The sequence below is a fragment of the Aptenodytes patagonicus genome, chromosome 3 (assembly GCF_965638725.1).
Source record: "Aptenodytes patagonicus chromosome 3, bAptPat1.pri.cur, whole genome shotgun sequence".
NCBI classification, from domain to species: domain Eukaryota; kingdom Metazoa; phylum Chordata; class Aves; order Sphenisciformes; family Spheniscidae; genus Aptenodytes; species Aptenodytes patagonicus.
In genome coordinates this window covers 54,864,714-54,891,717 of record NC_134951.1, presented here as the reverse complement: position 1 = coordinate 54,891,717, position 27,004 = coordinate 54,864,714, and the positions used below count along the sequence as shown (strand labels likewise).

The 27,004-nt window shown below is 38.2% G+C and overlaps 1 protein-coding gene across 2 annotated transcripts in view; it reads left to right on the top strand.

Moving 5' to 3' along the window:
• REV3L (REV3 like, DNA directed polymerase zeta catalytic subunit) overlaps positions 1–27,004 on the top strand; it is a 133,803-nt gene that overhangs the window by 103,346 nt on the left and 3,453 nt on the right. The window contains exons 19-31 of one of the 2 annotated variants that reach the window (XM_076333432.1): positions 5,586–5,701; positions 11,111–11,229; positions 11,869–11,987; positions 13,560–13,701; positions 16,676–16,920; positions 17,908–18,016; positions 18,915–19,121; positions 19,790–19,899; positions 20,956–21,070; positions 22,797–22,934; positions 23,835–24,025; positions 24,921–25,167; positions 26,615–26,824. In XM_076333432.1, the coding sequence (XP_076189547.1) occupies positions 5,586–5,701; positions 11,111–11,229; positions 11,869–11,987; positions 13,560–13,701; positions 16,676–16,920; positions 17,908–18,016; positions 18,915–19,121; positions 19,790–19,899; positions 20,956–21,070; positions 22,797–22,934; positions 23,835–24,025; positions 24,921–25,167; positions 26,615–26,824 (2,068 nt within the window). The remainder of the gene's footprint in view (positions 1–5,585; positions 5,702–11,110; positions 11,230–11,868; positions 11,988–13,559; positions 13,702–16,675; positions 16,921–17,907; positions 18,017–18,914; positions 19,122–19,789; positions 19,900–20,955; positions 21,071–22,796; positions 22,935–23,834; positions 24,026–24,920; positions 25,168–26,614; positions 26,825–27,004) is intronic. The other variant, XM_076333433.1, reaches the window with a different exon arrangement.

Below are 27,004 nucleotides of genomic sequence, written 5' to 3'. Positions count from 1 at the left end.
GAAAAAAGAGTAAACACATTCACATAGCTCCACAAACCAGTCAGTACAAAACACAGGAAAGCTGGCTGTTTGAAGAGGAGGAGGAGGAAGGGAATGCTACAGGAGTGTTTGTCTTGGAGATTTTAAAAATGCGGGAAAACTAGAGCTGTCCAAGCCTGATGGAGCAGTGGATTCCCATGAAAGAGAAATTAAATGTCTGGGCCTCTCCTACACTTTTAAGGCAAATTGTGCCACTCTTCTGTAAGTGCAGATACTACCAGATAGCAGAAAAGGGCTGGTCCTGCAGGCATGAGTGGAGAAAAATTTGGGGAATTCATGTGGGAATGTACAGTCCCCATCTCTGTGACACGCAGAGGATGTGGAAACAGGACGGGCTTGGAAAAAAAGTAGTAGTTCACTGCTACTTGAGACTCACCGGCCACCCACGGCTCTTTGTTCCCATGGAAGTAGTTTCTGATAAAAGTACAAAAACAGAGTATAAAGTTGTAAGATTTTTCTTAAAGATTTTGGGGATAAAACATTTGTAAATTAATTAGTTGTTAATACTTAACATTTAAGTATTTTGTATAATGTTTTTCTTGTCAAGTATGATGCTAATCAATTTTTTGTATTGGATACAATGCATTATATTTGTTCTTCTGTAAATGCTCTAGTAACGTTTTCTTTTTAGAACACAGATGTGTTAATCTAACCTTCTTTTCCCAGGACAGTATCATCTTGGGTGGCGTTTTCCTGTAGAAATCTTTAGTTAATGTCCTGTATCAACTTTATGGATTTCTGTTGTTCAAAGCAAACTGGAAAAATGTTTTCAGAGATTTCAGTTATGTACTTGAGTCACAAAGTATTCTGCTGCCATGCAGTTGCTGCTTTTGTCTGTATCATAGGTCTGGCCTAATTTCCCCCCCCCCCCCCCCTTTTTTTTTCCCCTCTTAATTTTAGCTGGAAGAAAAATAGCAGTCAGGAAAACCAGACACAGAAGGGAAGGCATAACTGGGAGCTTTAGTGTTCATTCAAGAAATTATCAAATGAGAAAGAGGAAGAGATGGCATAACAGCACAGACGACTTAGCTAGAAAGGAAAATAATCACATTTCTTCTCTCTGCAGCATGTATGAGTTGAATGCTAATGCTGTCGTCTTTAAATCCTGCCAGTATAAGTGCTGCTTTTCATCTTTGCAGAGAGACTGGCAACAGCATGCAAAGCAGTATCAGGGCCCATCCTTTTGACGAAAGAGCACTATGTTGGCAGGCACACCTCTTATTCGTGTCGTGTTAGTCCTAGCCAGCAGCTTTCAAATATCAGTATTACAACTTACTAGTTTCTTGCAGGTGTAAAAGCTGGTCTCATTACAATTTCTTTTAATAAAACAGCTTAAACTGATGATGAAGACCAATTGGATAGTATACTGTAAAAATTGTGAGAAGGGAGGTTGAAAAATATAAAACTTGTCCTCTCCTTAGCTCACAGCCTGTCGTCTTTGTGGTACCACATGAAAAGAGGGAGAGAGAAAGCGAGAGACAGACAGACTTCAGTTGAGCTCACATCAGCTAAACCTTGGGTTGACCTGTTCATTTTCCTATTTGGAATTATGTCATCTTTTAGCTCCAGGCATCTCTTCTTCTCTAACAGCAAAGAGAATACCACAGGAGGTCTCAACAAATGACACACTGGTCCATTGGTACAGCTGGTACATGGGATTGGGCTGCAGGAGAGTGCACTTCTGCTGCATAAATTGAGACAGAGTTGATCAGCAAGGAAGTAAGACGCAAGAAACAGCAGCGCCTCATGTTAGGTGCAAGAAATCTGATAGGTCTGTTAAACCTGTTGCATAAGGTAGACCTTATGCATACTGTAGTGCAGGAATTTGGGGTCCCAAGTGTTGTTCAGTAGAAAAAGAGTTCTACTTGAATTTAATCTTACTTTGATTTTTCCTTCAAAGATAATTCAGAGATACACTTAACCAAAAATTGTTTTGATTGTAAAGTTAAGGAAATACCTAAGCATCCATAAATTTGGTAATACTAATTATAGTCCTTTGTGCATATACACTGTGAATGCATACAGATATACGTACAAAATACATATATGTGTAACTTACTGCAGTATCTGAGCAACTCAGTTGCTGGTAGTGTGTTTATCGTTTTTCATGCTTTCAGAAGGATACCACTTGGATCCAAGTTTTAAATATGGGAAACTGAGACTACGGGATTATGTTTACAGGGAATTTACAGTAGGGTTTGAATTCACTGTTTACTAGCCACTCTACCTTGATTTTCCATGTAGATAGCTTTGTATGAGAGTCATCTGACTGAAACTTAGACATCTATATTTCATTATCAGTGTCTAAGTAGCTACCCTCATCACCATGTATGTTAAACGGAAAGAACAGGATCTCATTCTGCAAGAGGTGGCTAAAATATAAGGAATAGTTCACCCAAAGAGGCCTTTTTTTCTTCAATGACAATAAAGAGACCAGCTTAAAAAACCCAAGATGCCAAAATTAGGTGAAATGAGACCCTCCCCTTAATGCATGTGCAGTGTCTAGTTGGAAAGGAAAAGCAAAGTAATGCACTGTAAAGCGATACCTGTGACTCAGTAATGTGCCATTATAGGCAATCCCTAATGGCCTGTACAAGCAAGACTGAGTTCAAAACTAGCACCCTGATTTTTTTTAATCTTTTCAGTGATAAACTTTCCAATTTACATGTGAATTTACATAAAATTGTGTTAAAATATGTAATACTTAAGTTAGATACAGTTTGTTTATATAAGAAAATGCATGTATCTGAAAACGTCATAAACTAAAGTGGTTTTATGTCTTGTCCTATAAAACATCTTCCCATCTGAAGGATACTAGAGAAACAATTCATGAGATTATATGCAGATGGTTTACAGAAGTAGTTGTATTCATTAGCTTAAAAGAGAAGAGTAAGATTAACTCAAGAATTCATGAAATGTTTTATTCAGTTGCAATACAAATAGGGGTATTTGCAGGAGTAATGTAAAAGCCCACTAGAATTTGGTTAAGTAGGAAATGAGGGAGGTAATGCACTACTTGGGCAAGGAAAAACCCAAAGCAACTGTCCTTCATCACAGGTGGTAGCTGCTAGTATAGTTATGGCAACTTGCTGCTTCCAAACAGTATGCTTCCTTCTGTTCAGAACAGGCTTAAAAGAGCAAGCATATTCCTGGCATAATGAATACTGTTTTATGTACCACACAAGCAGTTCTTCACAAGTTTCTTACTCACTTTTGCATCTGTCATGGAACCCATCTGCATAACGTCTTGCCCTGTGTAAAATCTACAAGTATTTCCTATTTTGAATTATGTGAAACCAGTTTTCAAATATGAACGTAAATGACTACTTCCTTCATTTTAAATAATCAGTAGTGTTTTGCACTATGCTAGGACCAGGATAGTTTAGCTGCAAGAATTAATGTGAAAATATGTTAATTTTTTAACATTTATTCTATGACTTTATAAACCATTACATAATTCCTTTTTATTTCAAAGCTTAGATGGAGCTATTCATAATTTTGGAACCTCCATTGGCAATCATTATATGTTGTGCGGAGCAGCACGTGGTCATAACTCTTTGACACTGATGCTGCTGGAAGGAACTGCAGGCTAGCTTCATTCATTTGTCCATAAATTGTTCCAAGTAGCTTTGGGTTTGTACCACTGGTAGAATAGGCTTCCAAAATGAGTAAATTTACTACTTCCACTCCTGATGATGATTTCCTGTCTCCAAAAACAAAGAATCATTCATTTGATATTAACAGCAGATAGCACAATAGCCCCACAAATGCAAAGTGCTAGTTCTTTTACTTCCTCTAGAATGCTAGAAATCAGAAACTTACTTTAGAATCTTCTGCTTTAGCCAAAAATTGTATCAAAACCATTTCTTCACAGGTAGAAGTAAGTGGTAAAAGGGATTTTTGCAACTTTTGCTGGCTGGTGCAAAAGCCCAAATTGTAATAGATAGCCATGCTGAGTAAGAGGATTCAAATACTTTTCCCTTTATTTTTCACAAAAAGTTAGTGTCCATGGCAGAAGTGTGGAGAAGCTCTTTTCTGGAGCTATTCTCAGAGTAGTTAGTTACTTCAAAGTGAGTTGTCATCTGCCTTTGGCTGGGACACACAAGCAAGGAAGATACTTTCACGATAAAGTCTGAAGCTTCATTTGTAATACAAATGTGTATTTGATACACACGTGTATGTGTGATACAACTTTAGCTGAGGATTGTCCTATATCCAATAGTCAGGAAATGTTGGCATTTTTTGATGCATTTAAGGATGCAAAAAGTACAGAGATCCTGTTCATAAGCCAAGGCCCCTGAATCCTTCTCCTATAAACTAAAGTCTACAAGCCTGCATCCTGTTGTGGCATTTGGCATAGACTGTGGTACAGGACCCTCAGCCTATCATCCAGTCCTCTACCTCCTGCCAGCTGCCCTTTGGTCATTCAGTTGTATTGAATACTGCCTGCTGGGACTCAAAACCCCTTGACTGAGCTGCATTGAAAGAAGCAGCTATTCTTCCCAGTGAAGCTTCCTTTCTTTTTTTACTATAAAAATAACAGATATCTGATGTTACTTTGGCTAGTCTCTTTCTGCCTAGCCCAAGAAAATCATTCTTAGGCTCTTCAGCAAGTGACCAGATCATGACTTCTGGTTTTAATAGTGCCTACTCAAAAGGTAGGTAGTACAGGCTACCGAGCTAACTCCTACCTGTGCTTTGACTTTGAAGCCACCTTGTTTGTCCTTCTGTCTAGCCAACTCTTCTCTGAGCCTGATTGGAAGATGGGCAGTGACTGTGTCAGGAGACAATTCTGACTTTTCTTTTTGTCATACCTGAGCCAGTCAGGTTTTCCACCTGGCATGAGATACAGCATAAAATGAGTTTTTCTTGTGTATCTTATAGAAAGAAGGTTATCTTAAAGGAAGAGGTATTTAAATAGAACTAGTAGATACGGTTGCTTTTGTCCGTGTTTCAGTTTTGATAGTTCTCACTCAACTGCAAATTGTAACTTCCCCAATTAAGAGTCACCATTTAGGACCAGAAGTGTCCTTTGATTACTATAAGCTACACTGCAGTATGCATTGCACATTGTTATTTGCAAAACATTCAAGTAGACTAGTAGGAAATTCTATTCTATTTCATAAAGGAAAATAGTACAACAAAGTTTGAGGACAGGACTATATTTCATTGCACATCTGTCTTGTGCCGGTAGCTAGGTTTCAGTTTATGCTCGATACAGCCTGATTCCATTGATAAAACCTGATTAGACCTAGATTTTGTTCTTTATTTGTAAAGACTGAAATAATAGAAGTATGTTAAACAAAAATTCCCAATGAAAATACTCCTTCTAAAAAATTTTTCAGTTGAATGTTATTGAAAATCCTGAAAGATTGTCTGTTTTAAATATTGTCTCCTACTCCAGATGCTGCTTTCATAGAAACCCATTGTGGCTGCTTCTTTTTTAAACTCAACATGATTAGAATGAAATCCTGTTTATACTCTGTTCATGGAAAATATTTTCTTAAATAATATGAAGCTCATTTTCCTTTTTCCCCCCCGTCTAGATATGACCCAGACATTTTGTTAGGCTATGAAATCCAGATGCATTCCTGGGGTTATCTCTTACAGAGGGCTGCTGCACTAAGTGTTGATTTATGCCAGATGATTTCTCGTGTGCCAGGTAAGTTATTGTATAGGGTTTCAGTTCAGTTCCAATAGAAACAAGTTGAAATCTATGAATAAATTAAAAAAATAAATGCAGAGTATTTCTTCAGATGGAGCTCTTTTTTTGTTGTTGCTGTTGTGTTGTTATAGGTATAATCACACACACACACACACACACACACACAAATTTGAAATACCAATGAGATTCTGGTTTTCAGTGTTTTCTGAATTTTTAAATTCCTTGTGTATTCCACTTCTGGGTGTGTCCTGAACCTAGACTCATTTTCAGTAGTCATGTGTGTTAAGTTCAGTTCTTGGAGGTGCTTCTGCTACCAAACCTTCTCTTGCTTCTCCTTGGTTTCAGTCATATGTATGTGTCATTCAGACTACCTACCATAATCATTCACAGTTTCTCTGGCTGGGATATGAGGACATAAAGATGCTCCTGAGCAGCACTTGTTCTGGTCAGCAGCTCTGTAATAAAATCCTTACTTTCAATAGCGATTCTTGTACTGTGGGCAAATTTTACTGGCCCAAGTGCTGATCCTTTCCTCCAACATTCAGAAAAAGATCTGTCTGGGTTTTTTTTTCTTGAAAACCTGGGGAAAGTTATCCAGGAGAGTGGTAAGCCTAGTGTCTATACTTAGCCAATATACTTAGAAGCTATCATTCTGAAGAAGGCAGTTAGTGAACAGCTAAATAAATGTGTTGCACCTGAGAAGGCTCAAGATGACTTTGTAAAATTAAAAACTGTCTCAAAAATTTGTTGTAGCTCTTTGCAGTCATCAAGATGATGTGGATGAGGGAGATATGATTTTAAAAATCAAAACAATTGAAAAAGCTGCTTTCGTCAGGGCTCTTGCCAAAGATCTGTACAGAAACTAAATAGCCATGAAATAAGGAGTGCTTTCCTGTGATTGTCCTATTAAAAACTTGAATCCTGTTACTCTGTAATGGTTGAAAAAGCAAATGAAACATTAGGAATTATGGAGCAAGGAAAATATAAAACAATGAATGTAAATGTAAAAATCTGTAGTGTGCTTGCACCTCAAATACTGCAGTTCTAGCCTCTTCATAACTTTTCCCCCATCAAAATGCATATAGGAGAACCGGTAAAGATGAGAAGCATAATCCAAATGTGTCTAGTAATCTAGTAAGTTAGGATTCCAGAAGAGACAAAACTGGGTAAGGAAGGTAAAAGCCTATGTAATCTTGAAGGATATAAAGGGAAGTATGGTTTGGTTGTTCATGGTCTTTTCCAATGCAAGAACCAGAAATCATCAAATGACGCTAGCAAATGGCAGCTACAGAATAGGAGTTGATTTTTCACCCCCGGGTTGTTGAACTGTTGAGTTCCTTGCCACAAGATAGTACAAATGCTTAAAATGTGTGTTGCTTTAAGAGGAGATAAATTCTTGGAAGAAAAATCCATTGGGAACTATTACATATGTGAAAATAATGTCTGGCCCAGAAAGCTGCAAATGGTTAGAAGCTGGGAGAGTTCTAGAGAGATTACCAATAGTTGCTTCCCCTGTTCTTGAAGCATTTGCTTTTGGGTACTTGATAGAACATGATACTGGGCTAGTTGCATCTTTGGCCTTACCCAGCTGTCGTGGTTTAACCTCAGTTGGTAACTGAGCACCACACAGCTGCTTGCTCCCTTCCCCCCCCCCCCCAGTGGGATGGGGGAGAGAACTGGAAGAACACAAGTGAGAAAAACTCGTGGGTTGAGATAAAAACAGTTTAATAATTGAAATAAAATAATAATAATAATGTTATAATAATAATAATAATAATAATAATAATAATAATAATAATAATACACAAAGCAAGTGATGCACAGTGCAGTTGCTCACCACCCGCCGACCGATGCCCAGCCATAGCAATAGCATCTTTTATGTTGGCATCCTGTGTGCCTGGCCAGGAGAACATGATGTTTTAGAGAGCTACATTCACACACTCCTTCCTTGAGGTTTGAATATTTGTGCACTCTTGATGCCTTCAAAATCTTTTGATGCTTTTGATACCTGTGACCTGTTTAGAAAAGGTCTGAGTTACAGAGACCTCCCAGGGACAAGAAAACATAAGAACAAATTTGCATCTTCACTTGAAAGTTGTTGGCAACTGGACCTTGGTGAATTTTTAAATACTTAATATATGAAAACAGGAACACATGACAGTTTAAATATGAATTGGTCATCAAAGGTGACAAGTTTTCTTTTTCAGCACAAAGGTCTCAAATTTGTTCTTCAGGAATAACTGATTGCATGAACCCTGTTATTAAATTCCCCTGATGGCTCAAATTGAGATGATACACTGGGTTGCAATAATAATACCTCTGGGTGCAGTCTTCAGAGGTATTGAAGGATGTTCAGAAAAACTTTTGACTCCTTACACTTCCAGATTTGCAATGTCTTTGGTAAGAGGAATGGTAAGTGTTGCAGTCAAAGGTTTCTTAAACCTCCAAAGATCGCAAAGGTTTACTGCTCTACTGTAGAAGTATGGCTGAACAATCTCTTCAATTTGGGACAGGTAACTAATGTGTCTCTGCTTTTGTTCTCAAAGGCTGAGTCACAGCTCTGGTCTTGCAGGGCAGCTATGTCTGCATTGTAGTTGATGCAGAATCAACAGTTATATCAGCAAAGCTCTCAATAGTACCCATCTTCATGACATAAGCTGTTGTTCAAGTTACTGGAATTGGGATACACATGAAGAGTTCCTCAAAAGAAGAAAGGTTACTTCTCTGGGAACTGTATGGTTCTTAATGGTGATGTCCCTATGTATTTTACAGTCGGGCTTCCTTCCCTACAACTATGAAGTCCCACACAACATGGGTTCAGTTCTAGTGAAGGAAACCAGGGTTGTAGCCCTTGACATCTTTGGACATAAAGTTCGAGTAGGCATGCAGGATGTAGGCATGATCTCCACAGCACTGGTATTCATAGTACAGATGTTCTTGTGCCAGGTGGTAGATGCACACCCAGGAGTGGAATACATAACACTTAAAATGTTTCTAAGAACTAGTGTTATCGTAAGGTAAGTAATTATTCTTTTTTGACTGAACTGCAGGAGAAAGATAAGGAAATGTTCACACTGATGAACTCTTCCCAAAAATGTCATGCCGTAAGTGTGGGCTTGCATGCATGACCATAAACGTAGAAGTGTTGTGTTCTCTGTTGCTTTGTGGCCTCCTTGTCCATGGTTTTGACCCCATCTATGTTCCTCTTGCTTTTCCAACCCCTATGCTTCATATTTCCCTCCCTTCTTCACATGCTGTATTTTCAGAACAGGAAGTGCTCCTTCAAGCAGTACGCTCCTCTTTCCTCCTATTGAAATAAAGATGGAAGGTACTTTTCCTTCCCTTTCCTGTGATTTCAACTTAACAAAAAGAAAGCTGGACTTCTCTCTGGTTTTGCTTTATTGGCCGAGTCTGGTGCTGCCTCTGCCATTTACAAGTGAACTATTCATAAGTCATTAGGACACACCACAAGAGAAGTGAGTACTGTGCCTCTGCATAGTGGCATTTTTTGTGTGCACTGTGGCCTCCTGTTTCCTCCTTTGCATCACAGCTCAAAGTTAGGGAGTGGGTAACAGAGGATGAGAGGAGACTCCTTTTTATTTCATCTCACACACTTGAAAGATGGGAAGAACGTCCAGTTCTGCTTCTTAACAACTTTGTTTCCAAAGAGGCTCACGTGGTTCTAGTGATATATTCCTCACACCAGTTGTAGAGCGCTACAGGTTTTTGCAATTTTTCGATGCTCATCACATGCAGAGTCTCTCGTTCGTCAGGGCAGTGGGTCTCTTTTGTGATCGCAGTATACTTTGTTGCCTGTCTTTACCAGCAACACATGAAGCGAACTTAAGAAACATAGGGAATCTCCTAAACAAGTCAAAAGAGAACTAGGATGACGCTGCGGAAGGTAGAACTAACTGATAATTTCTGCTTCCAATAAAAAAAAATTGAGGGGGAAAAAATGTAAGTTCCTCACTTTTGCAGGAGATCCAACCTGGAAATGAAGAAAAGCAGAAGAAAAAACGTTGCTGCTTGTGGGGCTTTTTTCCCATCCAAACGTTAAAAGAGAAATTGCTATTTTTCCTCCTTAAAAATCTGAAACAATAAGGAGGTTAAAAAGATGGTATGCATTTTGATAAAGTGTATGAAAGGTCTGCTAAATTTTGTCAAGGCTCTGTGATTTATTGATAAGGTCAGTAAATGACAAATAGGTTTTCTTAACCATATTTTGATGGATATGATACACATTTGAAAGATCAACATACAAAGTTAGGCTGTTACGTTGTTTCACAGCAGTTCTGCAGAATTTCAGGCAGTTTTTACTTCTGTCTTCAAGGGTAAATGTGCTTCATGGCTGCCTGAGGAACTAATTGCTCAGTTCTGATCATTACTGCAAAGCATTGTGTATCCACACTTCTATACGCTCTGTCCAAAATATTCTGCTTTTTATTAGGGTACTGTACAGGGATATCTGATGAATGAGTAGTGGCAGAGTACCCAACCAACAGTTGAAAAATGGGTATGGACTTAGAATTGTGGGGAAATTGCCTCGAAGTACTTTCTCTTCCGTTAAACTAATAAGAACGAACAAGACTGGAGGATCAAATAATACAGTGTGTTTTCATATTGAATTTTAACCTGTGTTGTACGTTTAAAAAAAACCCAAACTATTTAAAGTCAGGAAAGAATACCAAAACTGTAGCCTTAGGTTGACTGAAAAAAAGACAGTTTCAAGAAACGTATACCAGAAAGACTGTCTTCTCTTGTGTGATAGTATTTCGAAGCATGAAAAAAACCAAGGATGGCAAAAGAGGGTATCTTTCCTGCACTGTAGTCACCGCTGTCTTACAGAAAGATTCAGAGTGCTACTTCTGCCTCTGCATTTGTTCCTTCCTATTTCCTTCTCTCTGTTTGTGCTATCCAGAACTCATGTCTACCTGCTCCCACTGCGGTGGGTTTGCTTTTACTGTATGAAAGGCGCTGAGTTTTCTCTCCCGTGACCTGGTTCCAACTGTGTAAGATCATTACAAGTAAAGCCTTGAATTATAAATTCTTCAGGGCAGAAATCACTTTTTTTTTTTTAATGTTGTGCACTAATGTGCATGCAGCTAGCTCTCAAATAACATTCAGCATTGCTTAACCAAGATATTCGCTATGGAGAATATATTCCCATGGACACCATTTCAATGAAACCGAAGTACATCCCTCTTCAGAGGGATGTGCAAGAGCAGAAAAACCTGGGGGAGTTTTATTTAGAGATTGTGTGGAAGACTGATAAATAAATAATCTTGTGCAATCAGTAACAGAATTCTTCTTTTTCTAGAGAGCTCAAATTGGAAGCGGGATAGCTTGATCTGGTCTTGACTGTCCTATAACTTGTCTAAATATATTCTCATTTAATGTCTTTAGATGAAAAGAAAGAGAACAGATTTGCGGCTGAGTTGGATGAATATGGATCGGATACAATGAGTGAAATAAATATTGTTGGGCGAATCACCTTAAATATTTGGAGAATGATGAGAAATGAGGTAAAGTTTTTAAAAGGTTAATGTAATTGTCTTACTGGGTTTTTTAATTATTGTAAACTTTGTTGACAATTTAATGTAACTTATGTAACTTTTTGTTCTTTATTTGTACACCTTTTCAAATAGAGCAGTCTGCCACTTTGTGAGAATGGATTTTGTATATCGCTAAAATGTAAAATATTGAAGCCCTTATCTTTTAGTAATGTTTCTTAATGATACTCCTTTTCACTTCTTCATGGGTTTTGAGAACAACTTACCTGTTTTAGCAATTTGTCTCATGTGGTGCTTTTACTAAGTTAAATACTTCAACTTATTTTAAGCTGTCAGACTTACTCATTGTTTTGCGGTTTATGACCTTACATTTAATACTCAAATGGTTCAGTCTTTACAAACCTTGTTCTGACCAAATTCAGACCTGATCTTTGTGATCTACTTAATTTCACATATTCTTTTCAATTGATGAGGGATATTCTTTCCTGACTTGTAAATAGTTAGGGACTTCTAAGTATAAATGTTTACCTTTTAAACAAAGAATACTAATAAAAAGTTAATCAATTTAGTTGTTATGGTTTTTAAACAGTAGAGATTTCTCTGACTATGAAAGACATCACGCACGTTAACACGTCCTTTGTGTTTTTCTAGGTGAATCTAATGAATTACACTTTTGAAAACGTGGGCTTTCATGTTCTTCATCAACGCTTTCCTTTATTTACTTTCCGAGTTCTGTCTGATTGGTTTGATAATAAGGCAGATGTCTACAGGTAATGGTCTAGTAATCCATTTTGTTTGTTCTTTTTAAGGCCGGATTCTTAACATTGGATAGGTATAAGCTAAAGTCAGCATAGGAAGAAATAATCAATTTAGCTCAGGTACTAGAACAGTCTATATGCTGCAACATGAGTTTATTTACTCTGCTGTTCTGCTGTGTTCTGTTGTGTAGTTATACCCTCAATATTTTATCTTTGTGTATTTTTCTGTTTAAAGTACAAAAAACCAAAACATTTTCAGTTACAGTTTCAACATATCTGAATAGATGTACTATTTTGAAGTTCTGCAAGGTCTTTATTTTGTATATACTATTCATCAGAAGGGGTTTCAATGAACTGTCAGGTTTCTGTTTTACTTCACAGTGCATGTCAACCAAGCTAGGCTTAAAAATAGTACAAAACAGTGTGCAAGATGTTAAGACAGTAACTATAGCTGCATAAAAATACCTTTATATGACACATATCACACTGGGCTTCACTCTTCCTTGGAGTGATTTGGTATTGTGTGATATGAACAATTCATAAAACTTAAGTACCTATCTGAACGTCATTCATGACATAGATATAATTTCTGTAAAAGTTAAGTACTTTTCAACTAGGTGGAAACTTGGTTTAGTGCTGAAATTAAAAATGGTCAGCTGAGATAGTGTCATGGTTTAACCTCAGTCGGCAACTGAGCACCACCCAGCCGCTCGCTCACTCCCCCCACCCCGGTGGGATGGGGGAGAGAATTGGAAGAGCACAAGTGAGAAAAACTCGTGGGTTGAGATAAAAACAGTTTAATAATTGAAATAAAATAATAACAATAATAATAATGTAATAATAATACTAATGATAATAAACAAAGCAAGTGATGCACAGTGCAATTGCTCACCACCCGCCAACCGATGCCCAGCCAGTCCCCGAGCAGCGTCCCCCCCGGCCAGCTTTCCCCAGTTTATGTACTGAGCATGATGTCACATGGTATGGAATGTCCCTTTGGCCAGTTTGGCTGTGCCCCCTCCCAGCTTCTTGTGCACCTCCAGCCTTCTCAGTCGGTAGAGCATGGGAAACTAAAAAGTCCTTGGCTAGTGTAAGCACTACCTAGCAACAACTAAAACATCGGTGTGTTATCAACTTTGTTCTCATCCTAAATCCAAAACACAGCACTGTACCAGCTACTAGGAAGGAAATTAACTCTATCCCTGCTGAAACCAGGACAGATAGGTATTCTTAATACAGAAGGATGTTTCCACAAAAGTCCCCTTGGTTAAAAAAAACATGTAAACAGATCAAGAGAAACTCAAGTTTCTGTTTCAGTAATCCTTTAGGGCAGTAAGGAAAACAGGATATAGCATGTCATTGAGATATACCGTAACAGTAGTTTGCTGTAACACATTCTGCATATATCTTTAGAGTATTAAAGTGTATGTTTATGTGTGCCACGTTTTTGAACGAGCCATATGAAAATGTCCTAGGGGAAGTTTTATTTGCTGGTTTGTAACAAGCTATCATAAAACCACATTTTTCTTAGTAGAAAGAGCAGCACTCTCCTGATTGTTTATAACGAGACGTTCGCTTTCACAGATGGAAAATGGTTGATCATTATGTTAGCCGGGTCCGTGGGAATCTCCAGTTGTTAGACAAACTGGATTTGATTGACAGAACAAGTGAAATGGCGAGACTTTTTGGCATTCAGTTCTTACATGTGTTAACAAGAGGCTCCCAGGTAAGATTTAGTTTTCCTTACACCTCACAAAAGCAAAATAGTCTTTACAAAATGTTTTAGTTCTTCACTATCTTTTCAGTCAGTGTATGTATTTTCAGAAGGTCACAGAAGACTGTTTTGCATAACATGAAATTGAAACGTAAAGAAAGGCAATTCAGAAGCGGTAATAACGGATTGAATGGTTAGTCTCAGAGATTAAAAATAGCTGTTAAAAATAGAGTGCCCCAAATGTAATCGCGCCAGTGTGTCTCTTCTACTGACTTTGGGAGCACTACGTTTTCCCTTTGAATTGATATTTTTCACACTTAGATGAGTCTGAAAATGAATGCTTTTTAAAACATTAAGAAATATAATTGAGCATGTTTTAGAAAGATGAGATTATTTTCTTCCAGGGCAGACAAATCTGTATCGAATATGTTCTAAGTGACATTTCCTATGAAGCAGACCTCTGGGTGAGATTTGAGCTCTGGCTTTATTCAGTACGTGTCATGCAAGATGTGTGTCATTTTGTTATTTTGATACTGGCATCAGAGGGAAAGGGAGCAGGACAGAGCGAGATACACACAACTCTCTCTTTCAGACCCCAGCAGTCTCCAGTAATACCAAAGGCTTTCCTTGCCCAGGTTCTGAGTGACTAGACTAACTAAACTGTTTTCATGGCTTTACATGAGCCCTGAACAGCACCTGAAACGAGAGACAACTACTCTCATTCACACGTGTCTGCTCTTCTGTTGTCATCTTCTTTGCTACCATAATTCTTTCCTACTATCTTTGTGCTTTCTGTTTTAATAGACGTGTAGCTGAGCTGACCAGGATTGACTATTTTGCTAACTTTTGTGGACAAAAAGACAACTTAAAAACTAATGTCCTAAGCAGACCAGCATTGTCTTAAGCCAGCCAGAAAAGGGAGTCTCTGAAGCTGCAGTTTCCTAACAATTCAACCCAATTTAAAAATGTTGCCACCTTTTTTCCTTTGACTGCAGTTGCCTGTGTCATCTCTTGACCCAGTGCAGGTTCTTGTCGGTCTTGCTGGTACTGGCCCTCTGGTTTTGGGCAGGGCGGCACCGTTGGCAGAACCATGGTGGCGTTCAATAGGTATTTGCCAGTTTAGCTCCCTGATCTGGTTTACCATGTTATCAGAAAAGTACCGCTGTTGGAGCAAGGGAAGAGAAATGCACAGTTAGGGACAGGGAGGATGGGACTGGCATACTGCCAACGTAGATACGCTTAAACTGTCATGATTGCAGCCCGCTAAGACTGTTCTGCCTGTCATTTTCTCAAATGGCTGTGAGTGGGAGTGAGCAACAGAAACATGCTGCATTTTCTATCCTGACTGTTCTTTTCTCTTTCCTTCTGTGCACCTATGTTTTGTTTCCTTTGAAACTTTCTAGATCACAAAAATGGCAGTTGCAACAATTTCTAGTCACCGCAAATAATTTTTTTTTCATTCAGAAGAATCATCACTATCTTTTATGAAGATAATCCTTTTCTCCTTAGCTGAAAAAGATTTAAAACAGAATAGTACTAAGAACAGATTTCAGATATTTTAAGTTATTTTTTCCATATTTTTGTATATCTTATTAAGTTTTACAAGACCTTTTTTAAAGGTGATTTTTTCTTTTATTTTATTAAGCTATCTTGAATATTCCATAGCAGACTAGACAAATCTAACAGGTGATGGTCATAGGTGTATGGATTATTAGTCAGATGATTGAAGAACTTGCTGAAAACTAGGGAAAAAAAAACCCAAACCTAGCTCTTGCCAGATCCAGTCCCTGACCACCTCATCATACATCTGAGCTCATCACTGGACACAAATTAGCGCGCAGTTAGTGCAAGGCAGCAGCAGCTTATGCTGCTGCAAAACTACGCTTTCAAACCCCAAGCTGTTTGTAAGGTGGCAGGGTCTTGTTAAAGTTGTTAGTTCTGTACGTTCATTTATAACATCAAAGTTAAAGAAATTATACCTAACCCATTCAGCACAATGATTTAATATGTAGTGCATCAGGCAGAGGGCTTTTGAATAGTGATTTAGTTGCTTACAGAGCACAGGATCTTAGGATTATATAGGATTGTTCTTTGATATTTTGGGATTTTCAGTCCTTTGCCACCCAGGTGTGTAATTTTCAGCTATTTTGTTTTTTATTATGAATGGACATAGTGAACACCTGGCTATTAGTGCTTTTAAAGCCTTACTAAAGCATTGAATAAGACATAAATAAATAGGGCTGGTTTTTGTCATGTTGCTACCTCCACATATGACATTTTGCGATGTCTTCAACAAGGTGAAAGTTCTTAAATTTTTCGTTATTTTATGCTTCCTGTGCTACTTGCGGCATCATCAGGGAGAAAGCATGATACCCAGTGCAAAGCAGCAGACTTTTGAAATGGGCTACCTTAGATTCTTCCCTTGGTTCTCTTGCTGCCAAGTACATTCTAGTTACTTCTCACGGCCAAAAGCTTGGAGGCACAATTATCAACTTATACAACTTGCATGTCACTTCTCTGTTTTCCCAAATGTTGAAATAAAATTGCTGTGCAGATTCCTATGGAAAATGGTCATCAACTGCATATTATGCTTTGTTTTCTCCAATGTTCTGCACATCTAACAAAAATACAGTTTAGCAAATGCTCTTTCACTGACTGTAGCAGGCCATCCATATATATTGTTGCAGCCTGTTGGATGTTTATTTTTTTAACCTGAATTGGTTGTTTATTTTTTCCATAGATCAAAATTAGAGGTACTTGATTTTTCAACGATTAGGGCTAAATGATGAGGGAACACATGGAAAAGTTTCACTATATGTGATAGAAAATATATATTAAAAGTAAGAGTATAGCTGTTTATTTTGGAAAACTAGTTGTCCGTACTTTAAATTCAGGAAATGTAAGTGCATATTTATACAGTTTTAATACACCCATGTTTATTCTGCATTTTTGAAATTATAATTAATATATCCAAACTGTTTTGCAGTATCGCGTGGAGTCTATGATGCTGCGTATTGCAAAGCCAATGAATTATATTCCTGTGACACCCAGTATCCAGCAGCGAGCTCAAATGAAAGCCCTGCAATGTGTTCCCTTAATAATGGAGCCAGAATCCCGCTTCTACAGCAATGCTGTTCTTGTATTAGATTTTCAGTCATTATATCCTTCCATTGTGATAGCATACAACTACTGTTTTTCAACCTGCCTGGGACATGTTGAAAATTTAGGAAAGTAAGTTGTTCTTCTTTTCTCACAAACTTTGATTCCATAGCGACATCAGCATCTTTTCTAAGGTACTGAGAACCTTTGGTTATCGTTGGAAACAATGGGCATGTATGAATAGCACCATTTTCTGTTACACAGTAGAGATGATAAAGATCTACCATGTGGGTGTGTGGGTGTGTGTATACACACACATATACATAATACACATCAATGTGTATTTTTAATTAAATACAGAATTAGACTCTCTTAAAAAAAACAAACTCTGTATGTGCATGTGTGTAGACCTGTTCCGTTATTGTGGTGATGCTAGTTTTTAATACTGCCTCAGAATAAGTTAAAATGTTATATAAATCTACTACCTATTTTCAAAACTGGACTAGTATTATTCTGCTGTATGTTAATAAGTTGTTGTTGTTCTCTTTTAACAGTTGTAGTTCACTATTCAAAATGAAAAGATATAATGAGTTATTCCATGTAGCATCTCTTACTGAGCTTAACAGTAATTCTGTAAATTGGAAAAAAAAATCTCATTGCTTATTATAATTACCTCTATAAAACAATATTTGGAGGAATGGGAAGATGCATGCAACGATTGCTAGGTGTCACCATCAGGTTTTCAACTTTCTGATTTGAAATTCTGAATTTGTAGGAAGAAAATATATGCAATGTGTTACTTGGTAAACATGCATGGTTTCCACAGGGGATTACGGTATGACTACGTGCCTCCACTAACTCAGCATTTGGAAGTAATGCAGTAATGCAGAACAGAATTGATAAATTATGCATGTGTTGGAATTTAGCCATTTATTACTACTTTATTCCTAGAGCCTTTTGCACATAGCTAAGAAATTTTAAATGATAGTATGTTTGTTTATACCTGAGATTATAATTGCGATTCTATCCTTGCTGGCATTTAAATGTGAGTTGATGCTTTTGCTTGATCGGGCTGTAAATGAATGAATTGTCTTCATATTTAATTTTTCTCTTTATTAGATATGATGCATTCAAATTTGGCTGTACATCTCTCAGAGTACCTCCTGACTTACTTTACCAGATTAGGCATGATATCACAGTGTCACCCAGTGGAGTAGCTTTTGTCAAGGTAATGATATTAGTGCTCTGTGACAGGCATTTTCACTTCCTGTTGGCTGACTAGCTTAAGATCAAATTGATATTGTAGTTTATATTTTGCTGCATTAAGAGCAGACAGAAGGGGGGAGGTTCAGTCTCTCATTTCCCAATGTCTTTTTGATATTTGTCAGAGTGCGGGACTTCTGGCAGTTCAGGAAATAAAATGTTATCTTTATGCTTTCATTTATACTGAAGGCTTATTTCATCTATAATTAAACTGTATTTTACTTGTGCAGTTTGGGGATCAAACAGTAATTATCTGTGTGTAACACTTCATTCTTCTCCTGCCTGTATAGCAGAATGCTTTCCTAGAAAAGAGTCATGGTTTGGGAGATGAAACTCCCTGACTTGCTTTCTGTTGTTCTCATTTTATGTTACGTGTACTGCTGGCTGATTTGTAATGAATTAATAAATATGGGTAATGAATTAATAAATATGGCCTGGAGCTCTTACAAATAATTAGCCAATCACCAGCATACATATATTGAATGTAAAACAAAAACTTTAAGTAAAGAACATTTGCAGAATTTTTAAAAGATAATATTCCATTAGCATTTAACATTTTGAGAATTAACAGTTAAATATTCAAGTCCCATTTTAGTTAATAAGGTTATCTAAACATCGAATTAGCAGGGCTGATGAAAACAAAGAACAAAAAGCTATTTACCCTGCCCTTAAGAGCTTTGCCTGTATTCTAGGTTGCTTGTAATATTTGTGGGAAGAGCCAAACCATTGGTGCCTAGGGCATCTTGCTAATTAATTTGCCTTCTTAACAGTGATTATCTAACAGTTCTGGGTTTTGCTTTTACTCCTAACTGTTTAGGTTGGGCTTTTTAACATAATTTTTTTCTTTGTTCCCTTTATGGCAGCCTTCAGTAAGAAAGGGTGTGCTGCCAAGAATGCTAGAAGAAATCTTGAAGACTAGGATAATGGTGAAACAGTCAATGAAGGCTTATAAGCATGACAAGGCTATAACGCGAATGCTTGAAGCTCGTCAGTTGGGTCTTAAATTTATAGCTAATTTTACATTTGGTTATACTGCTGCTAATTTTTCGGGAAGAATGCCATGCACTGAGGTAAGGGTTGCAGATAAAAATGCAGAAAAAAATGTGGAAAAGACACTAGTAATAAAGTATAGTCAGATAACACAGTATTATTATTTGAAACATAGTTAATCTAAATACCTTCATAAAAGCTGGTTTTATTTGTAGTACTGAAAATTAGCAACTTGGGATTTATTTGTGATCCTTTTTAAAAAAAAAAAAAAGTCTTATTTTTCTTCTTCCCATAAAAGAACATTTGGACTTGGCATTTCTGTAGAACTCTCTCCAAAGGTAGATTGGATTACAGTTCTACTAGTGGAAATAAAATAAAACATTGTAGCTGTTTCATAGTTTTCATAAAAGGAGGAATCAGCAAAATCCAAAAAACTAGAGAAAATTATCCTAAGCGATCTTGTCTTGCTCCTTACACTTTTAATACACCTAAAGAATTTTAAACCAAATTTTCCTTTATTTTAATTCTTAATAATTTTTGATCGCTCTTCCTTTAATTCTTGCTATTTTGGGGTAATGTACGCAACCGTTTTATTTATTATATGCATTTAAACAGTGAAATAAAATATATTGTCCAATATATAGTAATTTTCATAAGCAGATCAAGCAAGGTTAGACTCTGTTTACCAAGAGCTAGTATTGGGTTTAGCAGTAGAATAAAGATTTTCAATTTACCTTTAACTTTGCAGGTTGGGGATAGCATTGTCCACAAAGCCAGAGAAACATTGGAGCGTGCTATAAAACTGGTGAACGATACAAAAAAATGGGGTGCTCATGTCGTGTATGGTGATACTGACAGGTAATTAATGGTCTGCTTCTTACAGTGTTTTAAAATCATAGTAGTTCTTCCTAGATCTATTTTTCTTTTGTCTCAACAAGGGGAATTTATGATACTGAAAGGAGTATGTGGACCCTCTTTGGGATGTTGCTTACTGTCTTGCAGAATATGCAAAGTGAATAATATTTATTTTCTTGGAGTTTCTTTTAGGACTCTTAGAAAGCACTTTGAGGGTTTCCTTTCTTTTGAAAATTATGTGGAACAGAAAGGGGGGGGAAATCATATTTTTTCAGGTGTGAATTAATATGTCTTATTTATCAAATGAGTATTTTTGTGCCTGTTTCTTATGCCTTCTTATTTTGGAAAGTAGAGTATGTATAATATAGTAGGCATTGCACGTTGGTACTTAGAAGGCGACACTATTTTAAGCTTCAAAAGTGGATACAATTCAGAAGCAGCCACTAGAGCATACAAAGATATGATTAGGCTGCCTGAAATACATCATATAAATATCTCCCCTTTCTCAGTCAATCTTTCATCTAAATAATAGCCATGCTCTAGGCGTATCCACCTCTGGTGCTAGACTTGGGTAATTCTTCAGCCATGGGAAACAAAGCTTGTCTGGCTGTTCTTCCTTAATAATTTGTGAATCCAATGACTGATCTTGGCCAGATTTGATGAAAGACTTGAAGTTTCAAAGATACTAGATTCATAGTAGCTTCACCAAAAAAAAAAAATTGTTGGGGAAAGCAAGTAAAATCCTATTGCTGCCCGTAGTGGAAAAAAAGGGCCTACCCAGAGCTCTTTACAGTTCTCTCCTGGGAACTCAAGTTTTGCAGTGCCTGGGAGCAGTCACATTCCCTGCCTCACCAGAGTCACAGTGTTCGTCGTGCCTTTGGCACTCCTGATCTCGTACTGAACACTGAAGTTGATCAGGTTTTTGGCATTTCTAGCTGAAGGAAGGGAACAGAATTGATAACAACATCCCTGCCTTGCCGCCAGGAAACCACAGCTTGTAAGTTTCAGGAACTGTGTTGAACAGATTTGTGCTTATTTCCTATGTCTGATTTCTCGTAGCATGTTTGTGCTCTTGAAAGGAGCCACGAAGGAGCAGTCTTTTAAGATTGGTCAAGAAATTGCTGAAGCTGTAACAGCAACAAACCCCAAACCTGTTAAACTGAAGTTTGAAAAGGTAAAAGGAAAAAAAAAAAGTGAAGATAAAAGATTTTTCTGGACACTAATGTAGCATAAGGATATACAACAGTCATGTGCCGTACTGTTTCTGCGGGTATATTGCGAGCTCCTTAATGCCTCAGGGACCTTGTCAGAGGAGTGCTGCAGCATGAGCAACAAAAAGAAATATTCCTACTTTCACATCAGGATGCCTGGTGGCCTGTTGCACTGGCAGCAGCAGGCAATTTGAAATGCCTGTCTCATCAATTTTTTGAAATGTCTCCCTCAGTTTTGTATTATATACATACAATCAAACCAATGCGTGCAACTTGGTAGAGAAAATGCACACCATCCCTTGAAGTGATTCCAGTGCATTAATTGCAAGCCTGATATTTATTCTTCAGCCAGCCTTAGGACACTTCAGGATATGTCCATGTGATACATTTCATTCACATATAAAATGAAAAATTATAAAAATCCATTCAGTAGGTTTTTGGAAGAAGTATTAATGACAATAAGCCTTTTCTAGAATAGCGAGGCAATGTGATACTAATTTTGGTGGAAGTCTATAATTGGAAAGTCATTAGCAATCAGTTCAGGTGCTCTAGATATTTTCAAAGTACATACCTGACTCAACAAGTTCAATCAGAATTTGTAAGCAAATAGCCATTTTTCACGGAAAATACAGTAGAAAAATATTAGCGAGAAAAGTCAGAATACCTGCAGAAGGCACGGCAACTTTTCCTCACTGACTAATGTATAGCGACCCTTCCCACTTTGAGGCAATTCTGTGTCATTAAGCTGAAGGAGTAATTAGCCAGAAAAAAAATACTAGGTGCAAGGATATACTTGAGAAGATGTCCGAGTGCTTCACTTCAAGTGCCCTTATTCACCTGTGGGTCAAAATATTGGGTACTCTCCTAGGATAGCTTCTTAGCACAGGACGAGGAAAATGCCTCAAAGCTGGAGCGTCTGTTCAAGAAGTGGGACACCTCTTTGTGCAGGACCTTCTTCAGCCTGAGGCAATCTAAACTCGCTGCTCCCTCTTCTGTGAGAGCCAGGAAGATGTGCCGTTATCCTAGTAATACTGGGAAGAAACTGTTCCCCATTCTTTCTTTTAAAACTGATCAAGGAATACTGACACAATCAAGAATGAAATCAGAGGTTGGAGAAAACAAGCAAAAGAGACCATGACCCTAAAAATCCATTCATGAGGAAACCATTCTCCGAGCATAGGCATTTAAAAAGCATGCTTTCCCCAAATCAAGATACTAACTGATTTTGGGCTCCTCATAATTAGGTGATGTTTGAAAATAGAAACTTCAAAGCCGCTACTTTTGCCGGGAAAGTTTTCTTCTCTGATGTTTACAATGAAGTTGTTGTCTTTTTAAGAAAGAGAGATAATACAGTTACACTAAAAATGCTGACAGATGCAATCCAGAAAAGTAAAGGGTACTCGAAACAAATTATACTGTGTGTCACTTTTCATCTGAGCTTCAGGTTGCTTAGCCTTTACAGCTAGATGAAATAGAAAGTGATTTAAGAATGGAATACCACTGAATCCCAACTTCCTCAGCCATCCTTTAACAGTCCTTTGAGCTAGTTGATTGGTTTTAATGATTTAAAAAAACAAACCAAAAAACAACAACAAAGCAAAGTATTCCTTAGGAAACCCTCTATGTTCAGAGCCACCTTATATTCCCAACACGTGCCAGATGGGGCTATCTTCTTTCTAAACATTCCAGGTCTACTTGCCATGTGTCCTGCAAACTAAAAAGAGGTACGTGGGTTACATGTATGAAACACTGGACCAGAAGGACCCAGTATTTGACGCAAAAGGCATAGAGACAGTCCGAAGGGACTCCTGTCCTGCTGTTTCCAAGGTAAAATACTCATGCATTTCTTCCTGAATGAAATTAGAGTATTCTGTTATTTCATTGTATATTTGTCCTTTCTCAGAGTTTCTAGTCCTTGTGAGTTGCCTGAGACTTTGTCTGGTTTTCTGGTATGAGCCATTTGAAAGATAAATTGAAGATCTTGCACAGCATTACAAGGACTTGCACTTTCCATCTTAACTACTATCTTTCAGCCCCTAAAAAACCCATAAAAAGCCCTCAGCCCCGTGTAAGTTCTCTAGAAGACCATTCTTGATCTAGTTCACTTTAACTGGAAGTAAGTATTGCTCCAAGATGAGTGAGGCACGCTGATGTGTCTGCTAAATAGCTCACTTACATAAATCTAGTTTAGCTAAGGATTCATTTAAAATAAACTTGCCTGTTTATTTTAAGTTGTGTATTGGGGGGTGGGGGGTGGGTGTAGAAAGAAAAGGCTCTTGTTCTTAATCAAGTCAAAACAAATTTACACCAGTAAGAAAGGTAACCACTTAGGACGATTTACTTCAATTTTTCTTTTTAATCCCAATTCTTTTGTTTGCTGAGGTGGCCAGAAGGTCATAGCAAAATATTTTAGATGACGGGGAAAAAACATATTCTCTCATACTCTGAAAAACCTCTGTAATTGTTGAAACAGTCTTAGTGCCAAAGTATGGATAATGTCATGAAAGATGCATCAAACTGAGGAAAAAGTTGTCCAGTAATGTGTTTATGAATGTCTTTGAGTGGAAGAGAATGCAACCATTTGTCATATTAACAGTCTAGTTCACAACTGATACTTTTTCTAAGCAGTGTATTAATATTTCCATATAATTTACTGAATTATTTGGAATTAATTATTTTTTAGTTAAACATACGTGTTTTCCTCACCTTTCTCCTTTGGTTGTAAAGATACTTGAGTGTTCTATCAAGCTGCTATTTGAAACACGGGACATAAGTCAGATCAAACAGTACGTTCAGAATCAATGCATGAAGTTACTGGAAGGAAAAGCCAGCATGCAAGACTTCATCTTTGCAAAAGAGTACAGAGGGAGCTCAGCTTACAGACCGGGATCCTGTGTACCAGCCCTGGAAATCACCAGGTAATGAGATGAAGGAGTGCTAATCCTAGATATTTCTTCTCCTGACCTTTGTACTGCCAAGTTATGGGTGGCAGCGAGATGTCTCCTTCAGATGTTGCAGCAGTTGGCCCTGACTTTCTTCTGTGCGTGAAGAGAGATCAGGCATCAAATAGTCCTAGAAAGCCGTTTCATAGTCCTGGAACGAGCCACACATGCTTCAGAGTAAAGTCTCTTGTCAGGATGCTGTAACGGAGTGTTCACTGCTCTTATGCTTTGGTTTTTGCACAAGGGCTTGACTCTCCAAGATTGCCCATTGCTCACAGATATTAGATATGTTAAAAATTGTAACGGTGAGTCTCTCAGTGCTGTGAAATACATTACCAGGCATAATTCTTCATTTTTTTAAAAGTACCTTACTTAAAGTTGATGTTTCATCCTGTTGATATTGTTTATCAGTAATAGATAATGTGAGCTGGCACGTTTTGCCACCTTGCTTAATAGAAAAGGTCTTCAAATTAAGCCATGCTTTTTAAATAAAATAAAATTCAAGTCCTGGATTGCTATCTGCTTCAAAATTGAATTGTCCTTTGCTTTCTGGGTACTTGAGCTCTTTTTAGTACCCTGGCTGCTCTTTATTAAAATATTTCTTTAAGGAAGGGGTAGCTAGAAAGCAACCTGCATGCAAATCCAAGTGACCTGAAATAGGACGTCTTTAGGGCCCATGTTCCAAGTTCTAAAATTTGGGTCTGATCATGAGACGAATTAGAAATTAAACAACTGGGTCCTGTGCTTCATAATAGGCACTAACTTCAGTCATCTGGAGAGCTACTAATATAATCAGATGGGGAACTTTGCAAGCAAATGAAATAACTATGAATTTGTCTCTGGATGCATTATAAAGGCTATTTTTAAACAGGAGAATGCTTGCCTATGACCGTCGCTCTGAACCACGAGTTGGGGAGCGAGTGCCCTACGTCATTGTGTACGGCATGCCCGGACTGCCCCTGATACAGCTGGTGAGGCGGCCCATTGAAGTCCTGCAGGATCCCAACCTGAGGCTGAATGCTACGTACTATATTACCAAACAAATTCTGCCACCGCTGGCTAGGGTGTTCTCACTTATTGGCATAGACGTCTTCAGCTGGTACCACGAGTTGCCACGGGTAAGTGTTTGAAAACAGATTACAAACACAGTGCATCTATACAGTGTTTGGTTTTATCGTGACTTTTAATGGAATGGGGTTTATATGAGGCAACAGCAAAGGTTATTTTACAAGGTAGTGTTTGATGCCCAAACGTGCAGACCTGGTTCTTAGATCTTCTGTGTGTTTTTTTTTCCGCTTAGCAAATCCAATTTTTTCGGCCAGCCCTTCTGTGCAGGGTTGATCACACTGCAACTTCTATTTTCTGACCCCTTCCATAGTTTAAAAGAATATTTTGCCGTAACTGTATATTTTTAGCAGTACTGGTTCTATCTATCTATCTTGGCTGTACCACCTTTTAAATCTCTCTGTAGTAGATGTTGGAACTCCCGTTTTTCCAAGATGTTCTGAAGATCTTTCCTGTTTATAGAAAAGGTGGTAATGCCCCAGCAGCAGGAACACTTTTTTAAAAATCTGTATCACCAGAAATTTTAAACTAATTATATCCAAAACTGACTTTCCTAAAAGTTAAAGAAATCATTGAGATGCAGGAAGAGAAGCGTTAGATAGCTGGATTTTAGTTTGTGATTCCCCTGACAAAAAGGGATGGTGAAGGACAGTCTATCTGTGTAGTTTGGTTACTCTGCTTAGTGTGGACTTCAGCAGCATGGTAGTATGTTATTTTTCCCACTGCAGACTTTTAATATAGCCTTGATTGACCTCAATTCTGCTTCTTTTCTCTACCTTTCCGATGGCACTGTGACACTCACCTTAAGTATCTCCAACTAGCTGCTCTAAAAAGCCAAAAGAGCCCTGACTTTCTGCAAGGCCAGGGAGCACCGAGGAGGTCATAGGGAGCGGAGCAGCTGGGTGTTTGAAGCAGGAGAGTGAAGGATAGCAGAAAGCCTAAGTCATGCAGCACCAGGAGCAAGTGCAGAGAACAGACTTCCCTGGGCGAGGGGGGCAGTGGTGGAGCTTTGTCCAGGGAAATCAGAGCATGAGCTAGAGCCACAGACCAAAGGACGGTGGCAGCTCTGTGAGCGGGGCTGCACCGGCACAGAAACTCGAGGGGAGGCAGGATCCAGAAGACAGCCACTGGGGCTGCAGCCAGGGCACGTTTGGATGTGAAGTAGATCAGCACCTACAAAGGAACAACTGCAGGATGCAGTCTGAGATGAGATCAGGAATTTAGCATGTGACTGAGGATTTCTTTGATTACTCTTTGTCTTTTCTGGTGAGATTCCCTGTGAAATAGGTGTGGGTGGGCTCTGTTCAGTGTATCACTTCAGGGCAAGTGCTACGCTCTTCAGAGTGATGCGATCCGTGTTAGTAATTTGTGTATGAACCCATGCCCTGCAGGCTGTGTCGCACTTTCATACTCCTTTTAAAAAAATAGGCTATGTAGTCTAGGCATAAGGCAAGCTGCTGTCTGAAAAGTTCATTACCTCTTAATTATTTTTTTTAACAGATTCAAAAAGCTGCCTCGACTGCCTGCAGTGAGCTAGAAGGACGCAAAGGCACAATCTCCCAGTATTTCACGACCTTACACTGTCCCGTGTGCGATGAACTGACCCAGTATGGGATCTGTAATAAATGCAGAAGCCAGCCACAGCATGTGGCAGTGATTCTCAACCAAGAAATCCGAGAGCTGGAGCGTAAGCAAGAACAGCTGGTCAAGGTATGATTAAAGCTTTGTCAGATGTCTGTCAGCCAAAGACAGGGGCTGAAATTTCAAAGCAGCGTGTTACTGAATGCCCCCAACAGAAATGGGAAGTACAGTCCGGGTGTTAAACGTGTCCTAGCTTGTCTGCTGTTCCATTGCTGTTGAAGGCAGCATAGCAGCTGTTACTCTCCTTCG